The sequence below is a fragment of the Argiope bruennichi genome, chromosome 3, assembly GCF_947563725.1.
Source record: "Argiope bruennichi chromosome 3, qqArgBrue1.1, whole genome shotgun sequence".
NCBI lineage: Eukaryota > Metazoa > Arthropoda > Arachnida > Araneae > Araneidae > Argiope > Argiope bruennichi.
In genome coordinates this window covers 8,856,817-8,873,035 of record NC_079153.1, presented here as the reverse complement: position 1 = coordinate 8,873,035, position 16,219 = coordinate 8,856,817, and the positions used below count along the sequence as shown (strand labels likewise).

The 16,219-nt window shown below is 27.1% G+C and overlaps 1 protein-coding gene across 1 annotated transcript; it reads right to left on the bottom strand.

The window, feature by feature from the left end:
• Window positions 1–290: 290 nt before the first annotated feature.
• Window positions 291–12,040, bottom strand: LOC129964175 (uncharacterized). Its single transcript, XM_056078888.1, has 6 exons — window positions 11,916–12,040; window positions 8,284–8,348; window positions 5,122–5,223; window positions 3,645–3,686; window positions 1,945–1,980; window positions 291–470 (listed from the first exon to the last, which is right to left on the bottom strand). The coding sequence occupies exons 1-6, from the start codon at window positions 12,016–12,018 to the stop codon at window positions 435–437; spliced, it is 384 nt and encodes a 127-aa protein (XP_055934863.1). The 5' UTR covers window positions 12,019–12,040; the 3' UTR covers window positions 291–434.
• Window positions 12,041–16,219: the final 4,179 nt, after the last annotated feature.

Genomic DNA, 16,219 nt, shown 5'->3' with positions numbered 1-16,219 from the left:
CTTTGACTATTACAACAGTCATAACTTCTGAATTTAATAATTAATTTAATTTCTGAATTTAATAAGATATTGAATATTGTTTTCAACTATTTGACACAATGAATCTTGTCATCTTTTTTATGCATTTAATACTCTCTATTATCTTACTTTGGATTAGTAAATATTCACAAAAATATAAATACATAAGGAAAACAATATTAACAGTAAATTATTATAAGAAAGAATAAATATGCTACTGATTTTGTTAATATGATGTTGATTTGTTTGTTTGAAAATAATAAATACTTAAGAAGCTTTTAAAGTTTTTTTTTTATTATTATTATTAAATTACGATCAACAAGCTTAAAATTACAAAATAATCTACAAAAATAGTTTTTCTTTATAGTCTGGGATCAGTTTACAAGAAAAAAAATCATATCTCCTCTCTCTTCATTTTACTTGTCTTCAGTCATTTTATCTGTGACACAAGTCTGAAAAATACAATAAAAACATTATCTTGATATTAACTTGGTTGTTACTATAAAATTTCATTTCCTTTAATAGTCTTTCTCCAAAACAAACCGAATTATCTGTCAAAACTTTAAAAAGAAACATGATATACCATATTTACTTGTATTTACATTTAATATTTAAAATAATTTTTACTAAAAACTAATCTGTAGACTTAATTTGTAATTATAATTTATAAAATATAATCAACAAAAAATGCAAACACCTGTTTTTATTAAGAAGTGTATGATGAGAATAATCTGATAAGCATGAAAATTATTGGTAGTTCTCTAAATAATTCAAAAAATGTATAGAGCTAGTTAAACGCTCTTACGACAAGTATAAATTTTTTTATGAGATTTTTCAATAATTTCGCTTTTGACAATTAAAATGTTTATTATTTAAAGTAATAATTTAAATGTTTATTTTTAAAGTAATAATTTGATCTTTATATTAGAATGTATGAAATCTAAAAATATTTATATAAAATAGAGATATTGGTGAAGAAAAAAAAAGTGCCTTTCGCTTTTGAAATCATTCAGCGATAACATCTGTGATCCCATTCACCGACTCGTAGGGCTAATTAGTTTTGTACACTTTCACTGGCTTTGCTTAAATCTAATATGGGTTTAATATTAATGTGGAAATGAACTATTTATAAGGATTATATAGACAGAAATACTGTTGCAACAAAATCTATATTGTAACGAAAATGCTCTAAATGAATGTTTTCAGTGTTTCAGTTATTGTAAAATAATTTTTGTTGGAGAAGGGGAAAGGCTGTTTATTTAAGCTTCTCCCTGGTCGTCTAATCATGGTGCAATATCATAAAATTCTATATATATTTTAAAATTATTTTTTATAACCAGTTATTACAACTTGATTTTAATATAAAAAATCTGTGTGGTGCTATTCATTCCTTTTTGTAAAGACCATGCTCTTTTAAAGCAGGTTTTTGTAAAGAAAATTAAATGTTTCAAAGAAGGCATTATGTTTCCTCATGAAAATTAGGTGTTTCAATTGATAAATTCAATAATTGGAAATGTCAGCCTTTTTTACACGCCTCTCTTTGGGAAAATTTTGTTCTGAAGATTGGATCTAAAGAAGTAAATGTCTATTTATAATTTTGAACTAATACCATGTAAATTTAAAAAAAAAGAAATGAATTTAAATTTCGAAGAATTTTCTGTGCAAGGAAAATTATATGAGCGGAAAACCGTTAGAGAAAAAAATCTTTTATAATAATGTAATAAGAATAGAGCAAAAAAAAAAAATGACTTTTTCACTTAAATAGAAAATACAACTGTTTTAATTATAAAAAAAGCTTTAATTGCATCCTACTGTTACACAGTTAGCTGTAAAAAACTTTTTCTAGCCCTAAACATATTATGGATCCCTGAGTAATAATCTAAGAGTAGAATAATTGTAATAAAAGTACTATGAAAATATAATTACCTCTATTTGTTGCATCATTTCTTCCATTTCTTCAGTCTGAAAAAAAAGAAAGGGTGTTTGAAATTATTTTACATTATTATTATTAAATTATTATTTTTGAGTTACATAGCAAATTGACGCATTTTCGTTTACATTACTTTACCTCTTATTAATTTTTATTTAAAAAAATATATAATAACTTTCTCTTATACGAAGTATAGAGAAAGTATTGTAATCGTCAAAAATTCGAGCGCGGAATTTTAACAACTCTCTACGTTTTAGACCTCCCGAAGTTCGGAAAACACATTTTCATCATTATGTCTATTTGCCTATCCGTCTGTGGATCTGCCTGTGACAAAGATAACTTAGAAACGCTTTAACTATAAGGATGAAATTTGAAATGAGGCCTTTACATCAAATTTATAGATTTCTTTCTAGAAGAAATTTCTTTGAAGAATTTTGAAGAAGACGACTGTCTTTTCGGCTTTTCGATTAAATGTTAACTAAAAAACGAAGAAAGATAGATAGATAAAAAACAGCACACATATTTAAAATTTATAACCTAACAAAATTTGGATCAAATTCAGCAATACGTTGACTGTCTCTCAGTCTTTACGTTAAAAATATATAAACCTGATTATTCAAAAAGTCAATATATCATTAAATATATCAAATTTGGTGTGTGATTTTGTGACTATAAGTATAGATATGTGCCAGATTTTTTTCCCCAATCCGTTCGGAAAAACCCATCTAAAACACAAATTCGATTTTCGAATACTATTAATCCCATACCAGCTAAATTCAAACGTACATTCAATATAATAACTATATTTGGCACTGTTGAATATAAAATAACATATCTTAAATTGATTTCTAAACTAAACCACATCGTAATTTATCTTCGCAAAGAAATACATTGAAAAATGTCTTAATTTCATTTCATATTTTATTAAAATCATATATGAGCATTTTATTTTTAAGGATGATAATTCTAAACACTAACTTCTGTGATTGTATCGAAATGAAGCTAAAAGTATCGATTAAATAAAATAGGAAAAAAATCGATCATACAGGCTGATATTTCACAAAATTTTTATCGAAACCGTATTAATAACTTTGTGGCTAGAGTTTTTATTTTTCGATGCAAAGTTTTTATAATTCCGAGTAGAAGAATAAGATGCAAATACGATTTATTTTTGAAGAAATAATAATTTAGAATAGATTTTACTTTAGGTGGAATACTATTTAGAATTCAAAAATAGCAATATAGTATTTTATTACATATATAATTTGATTTTTGATACTTAATTTCTACGAAAAAAGTTCATGTAATCAAATTTTGAATCAACTATAAAATGAAAACAAAGGTATTAAATTAATAATAGAGACTGAATGAAGCATATCGGCTAAGAGATACAACTTCAGACAAAGTTAGATACATAGTAATTATATAGATTCATAGATACATAGCATTTCTTCAAATTTTTTGTGATCAGAAAGGTCGAAATTCATTCAAACTTTTGAAAAGAATCCTTTCTTTTTTACGAATGCTTATTATACGAAAATTTAATTTAGTTATATTAACGACCCGTTTTAAAGCAACACTAAGATTATTTTGGGATACACCTCGTAATTTTCCAGTGCTTTTTTTTTTTCCTTACCACCAGGCCACCGTGGACCTTAGCGTGCAAAAAAGAAAAATGTTAAAAGAAAATACTTACTTTGCCTTCCTCTTCTACTTTTTCCCGAGAGCAGTCTTCACTCTACAATTAAAGAAATAAAATATAAAGAAGTTTTTGAGTAACGAAGGACTAAAAATATGAATCATTTATCAGTAAAGATAACGGAACAATTTTATAAATGATTAATCTCATTTGCTACACAAGACATCCTATTTAATATTTAGTATGATAAATATTAAATATGAAGAAATTGCAAAGATATTTTATAACAGTCAATAATTAGTAATCTGCATTTAAGAAAAATATTTAGTAATCATTTCAAAATTACTAAAAACAGTAAGACTATTATAATCAACTGTGATCTATTCGTTTATTTCTAAGAAAAGAAAATTATTTTTTGTTGAAGGTTGAAGTTGTATTTTTTGTAACTTGAAAATGATGATAGAAAAAACAGGTGCAATAGTGGATTACTTGATTTTCACAGTACTAACATAAAATCTATTTTTAATGATTTATTATGTTATGACACTTGTTTTAATGTTAGGCTTTCGTATGCATTATATATTATTTAAATTGTAAAACATAAAATAAATATAGAGTATATTCATTAAAATTTTTTAAAAACTCATTCAACAATCTTTTTCGTCAGCTTTGAAGAAATATAACCTATTAAAAAAAATTTATAAAATTGTAGCTGAAATTTTCTGTTTTTCAACAAATAATACACAATTCGTAATCTAAGGGACAGTGTATAATACCGAACAATACATTTGTATTACGATTTGTGTTTGGAAATATTTCTTACAAAGGCTTATGTGCGATACTAATTAATAATAATTTATTTGAGATAACATTGTAGCCATTTTGGCCTCAATTTTCTGAATATCCTTTAAGAAAAAAGTAAATTTCTTTATAAAAGAAACGAAAATGTCTTCCTACATTTTGAAACTGAGACTCTTCTAGTTTAGTTATATCAACGTTCCATTTTACAAATGCTCTAAGGCTATTTTGAACCGGGGTCAGATGACAAGGATAAAACGTGAGCTGGCAACCCTCTCTCTGAGCTTCCACATCACAACAGGAGGATTAAAAGAGCACCAGACTCCGCTTGTTCGATGGAATCCCGTCTCGAACGAAAACCCTCCGGTTCCGAAAACGAGATCTTACCACCAAGCCACCGCGGCCCTGAAGTTCCTCTAACAGAAGTTTTTTACATTTAAATTTATTAAATTGAAATTTTCTCCATTGAAAAGAATCAAGAGATAATCTCTATTTTAGGAATATCTACAGTAATATACGATGATTCATAAATTAGTATATGGACTTTAAATAAAACGAAAACAAATATTTTCAATTTTAAGTTCTGTAAAAAAAAAAAAAAAAAATGATGCTTCTGCTACAGTTTTTTAAGCCTTCGTTTGTAAATAGGAATTTAAAAAATATTTATTTTTGTTTCAGATTAAAAATCAGGGAAGATGTTAGGAAATGAAAGGAATGAGCAAAAATTTATGCATACAGTTTGCAATTCTTCAGGAGTGTGCGAACAAAAATATTTTATCAATTCATCAGCACTTGTTTCTTTCATATCAGGATAGCATTCATTCGCAGCACCCAGGGCCTGTTCGAAAATTAAAAAAAAATTGAACAAGTATTAATATTTTTTTTTTTTTTTGAAAATGCAGCACATTTTTAATTATAGAAAAGAAGATCTATGCATCAGTTAATAAGCTAGTTAAAATTTTTTGTTCTGTATCCACTAAACAAATATTAATAATAACTCTAATTATATTGATATATTATTTTTAAGGCAGATACATCTTTTTTTTTTAATCTTTCAAATTTGACAGATTTGATCCTTTTTTTATCAATAAACTAATTCACCATAAACTCTGGATAAATAAAAATATAATCTATATATATATAACGCTAGCGGACTTGCACAAAAATCACGCTTATTAGTTATTGTAGAAGGGCAACATTCAAATATCAACAAACCATCTTACAAATTTCAGACTGCTTCATTCATTGAATATTTTTAAAGATGCATTAAATCGAAACGCTTCTCTCAGCTTATTAATGGCGCTGACAAATATTATTAGAAATATTCTGGAGATGTTTCACCAACTACCAAAAAGTGCATTTAGTCAAAGAAAAGAAGATATAAATGAAATAAAACATAGACCTACAAAAAGTTTAATCTAGTGCAAACACAGGCTTAGCCATCTCGATAGTAATACTTTTTAATAGTTTTTCAACAAGCACATCGAAATCTTGCGAATCATCCAAAAACTCGACTAAAATCTGCTATTCTGAATGGATATCAGAAATGGTAACAAATGGCTTTTAGAGATTGAAAAAAAAAAATGGTGCCAAATCGCCTCAAAATTCAATTTTAGCGACCATGCATTACTTTTAAGTCTAGCAGTATCGTTATGACTTCCTTATGGAAACTGATGCTCATATTTTCTGAAACAATTATCTTAAGATTTAAAAAATTATCTTTTTAATGATGTCAATTTCATTTCTGCATAATTTTCTCTTTAAAACAAATATATTTTCCCTTCACTCTGTTAAATTATCTGAAAAAATGTTTTAAAATGCTTTGAAAGAATTCAAACTATATATCAAAGCATTTAGCCGTGTGTTTTTACCAGTCATTAATTCAGTAACAGTATTTTTATTTCGTAATATATATATATATATATATATATATATATATATATATATATATATTTATAAACTGCGTGAACGAACTGGTAGCCAAAGGTGGCTAGTACTTCTTTATTGTATAAAGTAAGAGATCTTAGGACTTTACTTCTCTTTCAACTAAATAGCTAGGAAAACCATCTATATAGATTCATATTTTGGTTGAAGAAGAATGCCAAGATTCGTGAGCTCATTCCCAAATTATAGTTTATTCTTCTGTTTGAATTAAGCAGATGATATTATGAAGAGAAATGACAGTAAAAATTTATCAATGTATTGAAATGATCTACTGTAATACACATTATCTAATTTGCGAATTATCCGTAATGTAATTAAAAAGCAGATTTAAAGCAACTGCAATTTTTGACGTTGTTAAAATCTGTGTGCATAATCTAGTACTTCTATGTGTTAACTGCTGTAACTGTTTTAATTTCACATTTTACTATTATTTAGCTTTTTTTCTAAAGGTATGATGTGCATGAAAGATTTTAATGAAGATTGCAACCTTAAATATAATGGGAATTGCATTGATATCAAAAAATTTAAATACAAAATGATTATAACGAATGTAATGAAGACGTCTTTGCAGACTTCATTTTAGTTTAAGCAAAATATGTCAGTATGTTTTAAGGATTGTTGAAGAAAGAGACATGTAACAAAAAAACATAGATCAAATTACTGACACGGGTAAATTGAGATGCATTAAAAACAATAAATTAATTTTGGCTTCTAAATTTATTTTTATTTTTGCATAAATTTATTTAATCAAAACCTTTACTTAATGCTCATACGATTTGAATGACGCATAGGCTCTTAGTTCATAACATGTTGAAAAGTAACGTTAAGACCTTATTGGAGAACTTCTGTTGCATTGCGTATTGTGAATTCGTCCAGATATCTTTGGATGTCGATTCCACCTATCAAGGAACCTTAAACCGACCTACCCGAAGACACTTTGAAAAATTTGAATGACCGGACCGCCGTAACAACAACACTGGCAGGAACTATGGTTGAGTACTAAGGGCCATCACAGGCCACGGTACAACTCTTTCCTTGGGTAGTACGTCCCGTCATTGATAGGAGGAGTCGACCCCCACCTTTTTCTGTACCTACCACGGTGAGGAGAACTAACCACCATACCGGGAGTTTCCCATCCTCATTTACGAAGTGGACTACAGTGGCAGTCGGATATCAAGGAAGCATTGGGAAATTCGGAAAATTCAACGACTTAAAGATTGTTGCACGATCTTGTATAGAAACACTAATAAATATTCATTCCTTTTCTTGTAAGACAGGAATAATTTTTTTCTGAAGAAATTTGGATTAAAGATATTTTTAAACGGCACCATATAAGTTCTATAGGAGTAATCTTTCAAAGAAAAAGAGCCAAGAAGGAAATCAGCAATAAACCACATTGAAAAAGCATAATCAGAATGCAAACATGGAGACTTGCCGTACCCTTATGTGAAACTTAAAGCCAATAAGTTAAAATTCAACAACTTTTTCCAAAATTAGCAAGAAAAATATGTGCGCAAATAAATGTTTTCAAGTTGTAGTTTTCACCCTATGTCTTATGGACAATATTCTAAAATAGATAGATTGATCCATTCTAACCAAATGAAAATTTTGTGATAAAATGGATGTAAAACTGCTAAAACATTATAAAACGATGCCTTACGTTATTAATATAAACGATACTCTATTAATAATAACAGCAGTGACTTCTATCTTTTTAAAGGAAATATGCATCTGCCTCCTATCTAGAAACACGCTTAACAGCTTCAAATGTCATGAATTTTTTCAAATTCTTTTTAGAAAAAAAGCTGTTTTCATGAGCTTTTAAGTAACCGATATTTTCAAGATCCTCTTCAGCAAAAGCTTCCTAAAGATAAAATTATTCCAGTTCAAGATCCTATGTATGTTTAGAAAAAAAAAAGATTGACATTTATGCGTTGATTATTATATAGCTTACCGAGGCCCAATCCACTTCTTCTATACATCCCATTACTACATCAGAAATTTCTTTATTTTCTTCATCTGAAAGACAAAATATGTGTTATCAATTTTATAATTAACTTATCGTTAACTAGTCGCCTTTTGAGATCAGTTGGTATTGCAGAATTAAAGATTGTTTAAATTTTCAATTAAATATTTCTACAGTTTGTTAATAATAGTTTCTTCAGCATTTTTTTTTTTTTTTAGTTTTGAATTTCAATAAACATGTAACCAACCTATTTTAATTTCTTTAGAATGTTTTGTTCATTTTGCAATTCATCTTTCTAATTTTCTGTCATTTCTTCTAAAACTTGAATTTTAAATCGAAAAACAAAAATGGTTAAAATTCAACCAATACAAAAAAAAACCTTCTGGAAGAAATTTAATGTCTTTATTAAAAAATTTATTTAGGATAGAAAGTAGAATTATTCGGATTGAAATTTTAAGTAATAAAATTCAATATAAATTTCTCGCACTAAAAAAAATAATTGCAATTCAATAAGAAAGCAATTTTTAATACATAAGAAAAATATTTTTTTCTACTTCTATTTATATTATATATATTATGTAAAAATAGGTGCACATTTAAAAAAATTCATCATGTTTCGTTGTGAAATTAATCTTTGATTATAAATAAAACAAACTTTAAAAGTATTCCTATTTTAATATTTATATGAAATAGAAACCTACTTATAAAAAAAAAATCATAACTTCATACTTCCTTATCAACATTTTCATATAAGAAAAATTCAAGATCAAATATTTTAGCAATAATATGACTTATTTTGAAATTCTTTACGAAATAAAAAACATATATTGTTGTAAAATAATATAAAAATTAATTTTAAATAGATGAAAGAAAGTGCTATAAAGCAATTAAATTTGCTTCATTGAAAATATGTTTTTTTTAATTTTAAGTACATGAAAAACTTTTAATATGCTATAATATGTTTGGAAGTTATTACGAAGAAATTCCACAATTTTGCTTAATTTTTAATTAATTGAAATTTCTAAAAAATTGCAACAAAATACATCCTCTTATCTTCATATTATAATTTTGCCAAATTTGGTACTCTAGATCTAACTGTCTGTCTTTCAAAGTGTCAACGCACATGTGCACACTTCTTCTTTTTGTTAGTGAAGAAATTATAAAAAGAAATATTTTTGGTCATCTTTTTATCTAGGTGTATTCGCAAAATATTTCAGAATTATCAGGTACCTGATAAAATTTTGAATTAATCAGGAAGTGCATTTATAAACATCTAAACATGCATGTAATTTACAATAGTAAAGTTAAAAAATTATTTTACAATAAAAATTTTTAAAAAAGGTTTTATAGAAATTTCAAATTAATTTATGCATGATCTATTCTTATGCATAAATTTCCCATTTTATTTTCGTTTCCCTACATTTTATAAAATAATCGTTAATCTTATACAAGCCTCATCATATCGAAACATATTCTGGACAGTGTTAAATTTATACTATTCTTTTATCACTAAAATTGCCAAAATATCTTAATTAGCTTTATTAATGCTATCTTCAATATTTAAGGAAAATCGTTTTTTCAAATTTCCGATTGTTGTCATCCATTGTTCACTTTCTTTAGTACATAGATTGTAGTTATGGCATTTTCTAGCTGCATACAATACAAAAAAAAGCATACACCAATTTTTTGGACAAAATTGATTTGTGGCTTGAACTTCAAATTACATTACGAATTATATATACATGTCAAAACAAAATTTTATAAAGATAGTGAGCACGTTTTGCAGACCTCATAATTTATCAGTTATAGAAATTAAAAAAAAAAAAAAAAAAAAAAAACGAGTTTCAGCTATAATTATGATTCAGTTACCCTTCATTACCAAGCAAACTCAAATTATTATACGACGATACCTGAGATGCAGTTTTGCATTGCTATTATTTTTAATCAATCAGGAAAAAACCTTTTAAAATATTTTTAACTTATTAAATTTGTTGATTAATTCGAAGAGACTATAAGCTCATGAAATCACCTTCAAAAATATATCTTTATTTTGTGTTTTTGTTTTTTATTTTGTTTGGATTTTTCAGACGCAAGAGCCATGGTTTTGATTATGGTGCGCCAAATTAAGGTTAAAATCATATGAATGTTCAATAATCAAAAACGGATAGTGTTTAAAAGTATCCAAAAACAAACAAGTTTAAATGACTTCATAAATTTTTAAAAACTTTTAAAATGCAAAAATCTGATTATGTGGTGTATTACCAAGTAAGAAACGCAATGAGCGTTCGTGCTTTGAAAAAGTAGCAAATGCTGAGCATTGAAATTTGGGCATTCTGACAATATGTGTTGGACAGACATTAGACAGTCACACTGAGAATATAGGGGTGGTTGTTCATCTAGCAACAAGTGGAGATGAGTGAATCTAGTATGCCCAATACGTAAATGGATTGACACTGTGTCTGCTTTTCGATTCGGTATTGAAGACCGCGGTTGTACACTTTTGAGAAACACTGAAAGATGACTGGCATATATTCTTTGAGACGGTCGATGAAGTCTAAAATTGGACATTTTTATAGAATAGCGATATTCAACTTTTTATAAATCAGTCAAATTTAGTGGTTGATTTAGTTCATTTTTAGTCTAAATAAAGATAGTTACCTACTCTTAAATAGCATCCCAAAATTTACATTTTATAAATTTTTAGGAACAAAAATACGATTTTTGTTTATACTTTTTAAATTTATTTTTATAAGTATTTAATTTTTTTGCTGTTTAACGAAAAAATAAATTTTTAAATTAATTAATTTCATAATGTTTTTAATAAAAAAAATCACATTTTAATCCCATTCAAGAATATTTAAACATTTTTCAGTTTGACTTTTTTTTTGTTTTTGTTAAAGATGTAAACATAGTGTCAACTTTTTATCGAGTTTAATCACATTAAATTTTAATCACATTAATTTTTATGGTACACCTTAATGTACAGTTGACAATAAAAGGATGGTGCACGTGTGTAGTATTTTTAACGCACTTTCATAAAATTTTTAATATTTAATAATTTAAAAATTTTATATTTCATCATTTTTATATATATTGGAGAAAGGAATATATATATTGGAGGAAGTTCTGAATTTATTTCATCACTTTCTTTAATAAAATGTTCATTTAAAAAGCCGAAAATATTCCAGGTATGAGTAATAGTTCTGAGATATTATTAAAAATTTTCGTGGTTCATTTAACATTGTAAGTGTTATTTTTCAAAAGTTTACAAAAAGAAAAACTGTGATTTTCTTTCATATGAGCAATCGATTAATTAGCAAAAATTCATAAGAATAGTGAAAAATTCGAAATATTAATTAATTAATTATGTTACTTATCTAGATAACCAAATTTCCCATCTCAACAAGCGCATCCCTTTATGCCGTTTCCATCGACACGAATTCTGTGATACTAATTAATTAACAATGTTAATTATTCAAATCATCCATTTTTCTATCTAATAAAGCCTGTCTCCTAAAGCCTTTTCCATCGACACCAGTTTTGTGAAGATGCGATAGTAAATATTCGAGTTTTAGAGGTGACATTCTTTTGCTGTTGTTATTGTTAAAGATTGTACTTACCACACATAAGCTTTTGAACTTCCTGCATGCTCATTTCTTCTTCGGCGAACACCAAAGTAGTTCCCAGCAGAAGTTGCAGAGCAAGAAACAAGATGAAATGCATCTTGAACAAGGATCGTCTTTTCCAGAACTAAATGAATATATGATGATTTCCAATATCTACTTGTATTTATATATGTGTTTCCACAATAGCATTAGATTGCATGTTGTGCCTTCTATTATTCAGTTTTTCCTGAAGATGGAATAACTTTTTCCAGAGAGATTAACAATAAACCACGCGGGTAATATTCCATTCCAACGAGAACTTTCATTCATCAAGGGAGGTTTGTCCTTACTATCATTTTTCATAACTATTATTTTTTGATAAAAAGGACAGAAATAACGACACATGTTACGCATTTCACTAAAACAATGAGAAGTGAAGGTCATGTTTTGAAATCTTTTACAGACCCTGATTTCTGTTCTGGATCTAGCACGCGAATTGTGTTTGTTCGTCAATAATCTGCTTTATTGACACATTCGAAGATTTAAAGACCTTGAAATTTGCTTCCTTATGAAAATTTAATACTATATTGGAATTGCTTTTAAACTATAAAAGAAATATGAAGTAATAGAAAAAATATATGATTCGAAATTAAAAGAATTAAAATGCAACCACTTTCCACATCACCCAAGGGGTACGGGGCTTGGAATGCATTATCACTTTAGCAAAATTTGCAGGGCAGGTTCCCCAGGAGGTATCTCCCTTTGTATACAAAGAGTCCAAAAAAGTGAACACAAACATCTATTTCCTTAAATATTGCATCTGGACATGTGTTTCCAATTGCTAAGCTTTATTAAAAATTTCATTACAGACTTTATTAAAAAGGAGCATTTTCTATATTAAAACAAAATTGTTTTCCTCCTACAAAACTAGCATACTTGTGCAGCTGTATTACGATTGTATACAGAATAAATTATGGGCATTTCAAAACATTCCTTGTTACTGAAATACGTACATTTTTATGGAATTTGAAAATCATGCATACAGATACGACAAATATTTTCTTTTCTTGATCGGAACTAACTTCATTAAATCTAGTTAGAATTGTTTACATAAAATAACGAATTTCTTCAAAGTCATAATAACTAAAATATGTTCTAAATAACAAATGCTTGCTTATGTAAGTTTTTCTGTACTGAGTTAATACTTATTTAAGAAATATTTGATACCATTTGTTTGTGATAAATACAGAAAATAACAAAAATATTTGTTTACTTCGGAATGCAGAAATAAACAAAACAAATTTCTGAAAAGCCAGTAGATAAAAATTTCAAACGTTGTGTATGCATGGATGGATGTAAGAAAAATATTTTACTAATAGACAGTTTTGTATTATGAGGTATATACAAAAATTTGATTTTGTAAACTTATTTCATCAACTCCACAGAAATAAATGTTTTTATACCTTATTTAAATGTTTCTACCTTATTTAAGGAAAAAATTTTAATTGTGAAACTACGTCTCAATGCAGCATTAAAGGAAATAAAAGCTTGTTTCATATTTTTGGAACACCCTGTATACACCTAAATGAAGAAAAAAGAGAAAAATTAAACATGAAAGAACTATTCATAAACAGAAATAAAGAGTTTCACACAATTTGATCCCATACCGTAGAATTTGAAGGCTATTTCTTTCGATAATTCGAATAAAAAGCAAAATTTCTCAAGTGGCTTTGTGATATTTTTTTTATTCTTCACAGTTCCTTAACTACTATAATAAGAATACTTCTTCTAAGATATATTTGATATTTTGAGAAGAAAACTTCCGCAATCCAAATTATAATAAAATTAATGAAACGAGACGATGATGTTTTGATGAAGCAAATCATCAAGACTTTGGTAAGCAAATAAAATAAATGATAATTGAAAGAGAAACGTATGAAAATCTAAAATTGGAAAGATTGAGACTATTGAAATAAAAAAAAATACCGATTGAAAAATAGTAACAAAACCAAACACATTACTAACAGACATGACTGACTAAAAGGGCATTATAAACAAAAAAAATACAAAATATGGAACACAAATCGTTTGGAATATTAAAAAAAGAACTCGTTATTAGGAAAGTTTATGTGATATTAAACTAGTAAGAATAAATAAAAATATATATTCTGAAAAAGAACTGTCTGAAAAGTTAACATCTGTAATTTTTTAAAACAGAAAAGTGTTTGGAACTTACTGACACAATATTATATAAATATGAATAGCCAGAGAACGAAAATCTTAAAAATTAACATTTATTATTATTAGGATTTTATCCCATGCCATTGACCAACATTCATGTTTTACAGGGCTTTATCCCTTGCCAATGACCAACGCTCATGGTTTACAGAGTTTCATCCCATACTAGTGACCAATACTCATGGTTTACAGGGTTTTATCCCATGCCAGTGACCAACACTCATGGTTTACAGGGTTTTATTCCATGCCAGTGACCATCATATTTTCACACACATGCTCAAAATATTTTGATTTTCATACAAATTTACAGGGTTTCACCCCATGCCAAATGACCTGCATTCTAGGTTTACAGGTATTTATCCCATGCCAGTGACCAACACTCATGGTTTACAGGGTTTTATCTCATGCCAGTGCCAATACTCATGGTTTACAGGGTTTTATCCCATGCCAGTGACCAACACTCATGGTTTACAGGGTTTTATCCCATGCCAGTATATATATATATATATATATATATATATATATATATATATATATATATATATATATATATATATATATATATATATATATATATATATATATATATATATATATATATATATATATATATATATATATATTTGAAGAATACCAGCATCTATTTGGTTCTCAAAATTTAATATATATTATTCACTTATTGTCTTCTTTGGAAAGTGCTATGACATAATATTCATCAAATCAACGACATCAATTACAAGTTTGACACTATGTTATTGAGACTAAATACGTTTGCACTTACTATATGTCTTAGTGTCATCTAGAAATCCAATGATATCTCTCAAATCTTTATACGATTTTATTCTAGGCCAATTTTTTATCAATAGATCATTGCATATAAATGTGGTTTCATGCTTTTATCTTTTAATATCAGCATATCCAGACAGAAATTAGTATTCTAAGGAACTATTGTATATGTCCCTTATCATTGGTTATTCAGTAACCATAAATAAGAATTCTATTTTCTTAATAGAACAACGCAATATTTAAAAATTTTTTATAAATAATGTTATCTGCTGTGAAGATACAAAATATTTCGGGTTTAAATGATTATAATATTTTACAAAAAAATTATTTAATCAGCGTTTAACGTGTTAATAATCCCTTCTCTATTTGCTCATCTTCAAAATAAAATGTTGCATTCAATTCTTTTTTCTTTATAAGAGGACATGACCCGACCAGCATTTAGGAGCATAAGCTAAAGCCCTAAAATTGATAGCATGTTACGAGATAACATATCATATATGCAGCATATACGAACATTACAATATCTGTGCTTTAATTATCTTTTTTCTTTATCAGAATGTAAAGAAGAAATAGAAAGTATGCGTTTTGAAAGCTTTCTTTCTTTCTGTTGCCAAAAATGACACAGGTTCAAACTTTTGACCACAAGACGATATACTTTTTTTATTGCTTCTGATACTTTTAATTACAGTATTAAATACATACCATCAAAGGGTAAATATAATATATAGACCAACAAAGGGTAAATAAAATATATAGACCAACAAAGGGTAAATATGTGGACGGCAGTAATCCAAATTTATGCAGCAACAATACCGATTATGAAATCATATGCTAAATGTTTTTTCTGTCTCCTTGCGTTTTTATTTATCATTTGCATTTGCCTATAAACGAATAGAGAAACAGACAAAACACAATAAATGATTATTTTAGACTGAGTCATAAAGGCCCCAAATTTATAGATTCTTCAAAACATGAGAATCAAATTTTTCGATGATTCTTTAGATGATTTTACTTTCTCTTTATATGCTTTGTTAACGATATCGTGAAGAAGCGCGCAAGTGGATTGTAATCGACATTTTTCATTTTATTTATTTATATTTTTATAAACATTAATGTTAAATTTTTTTTTGTTTATTTTTCATAAGTCAAAAAAATGAATTCTATTTCGGTAAAAAAAATTTGAAAAATCAATCCCTGCAACATTAAACGGTCAATATGTATTTTAATATCCCGCTCTACAATTTTTTTTCATTAATCCAATATAAAGATATTTGATAATTTCATGACAGAAATTT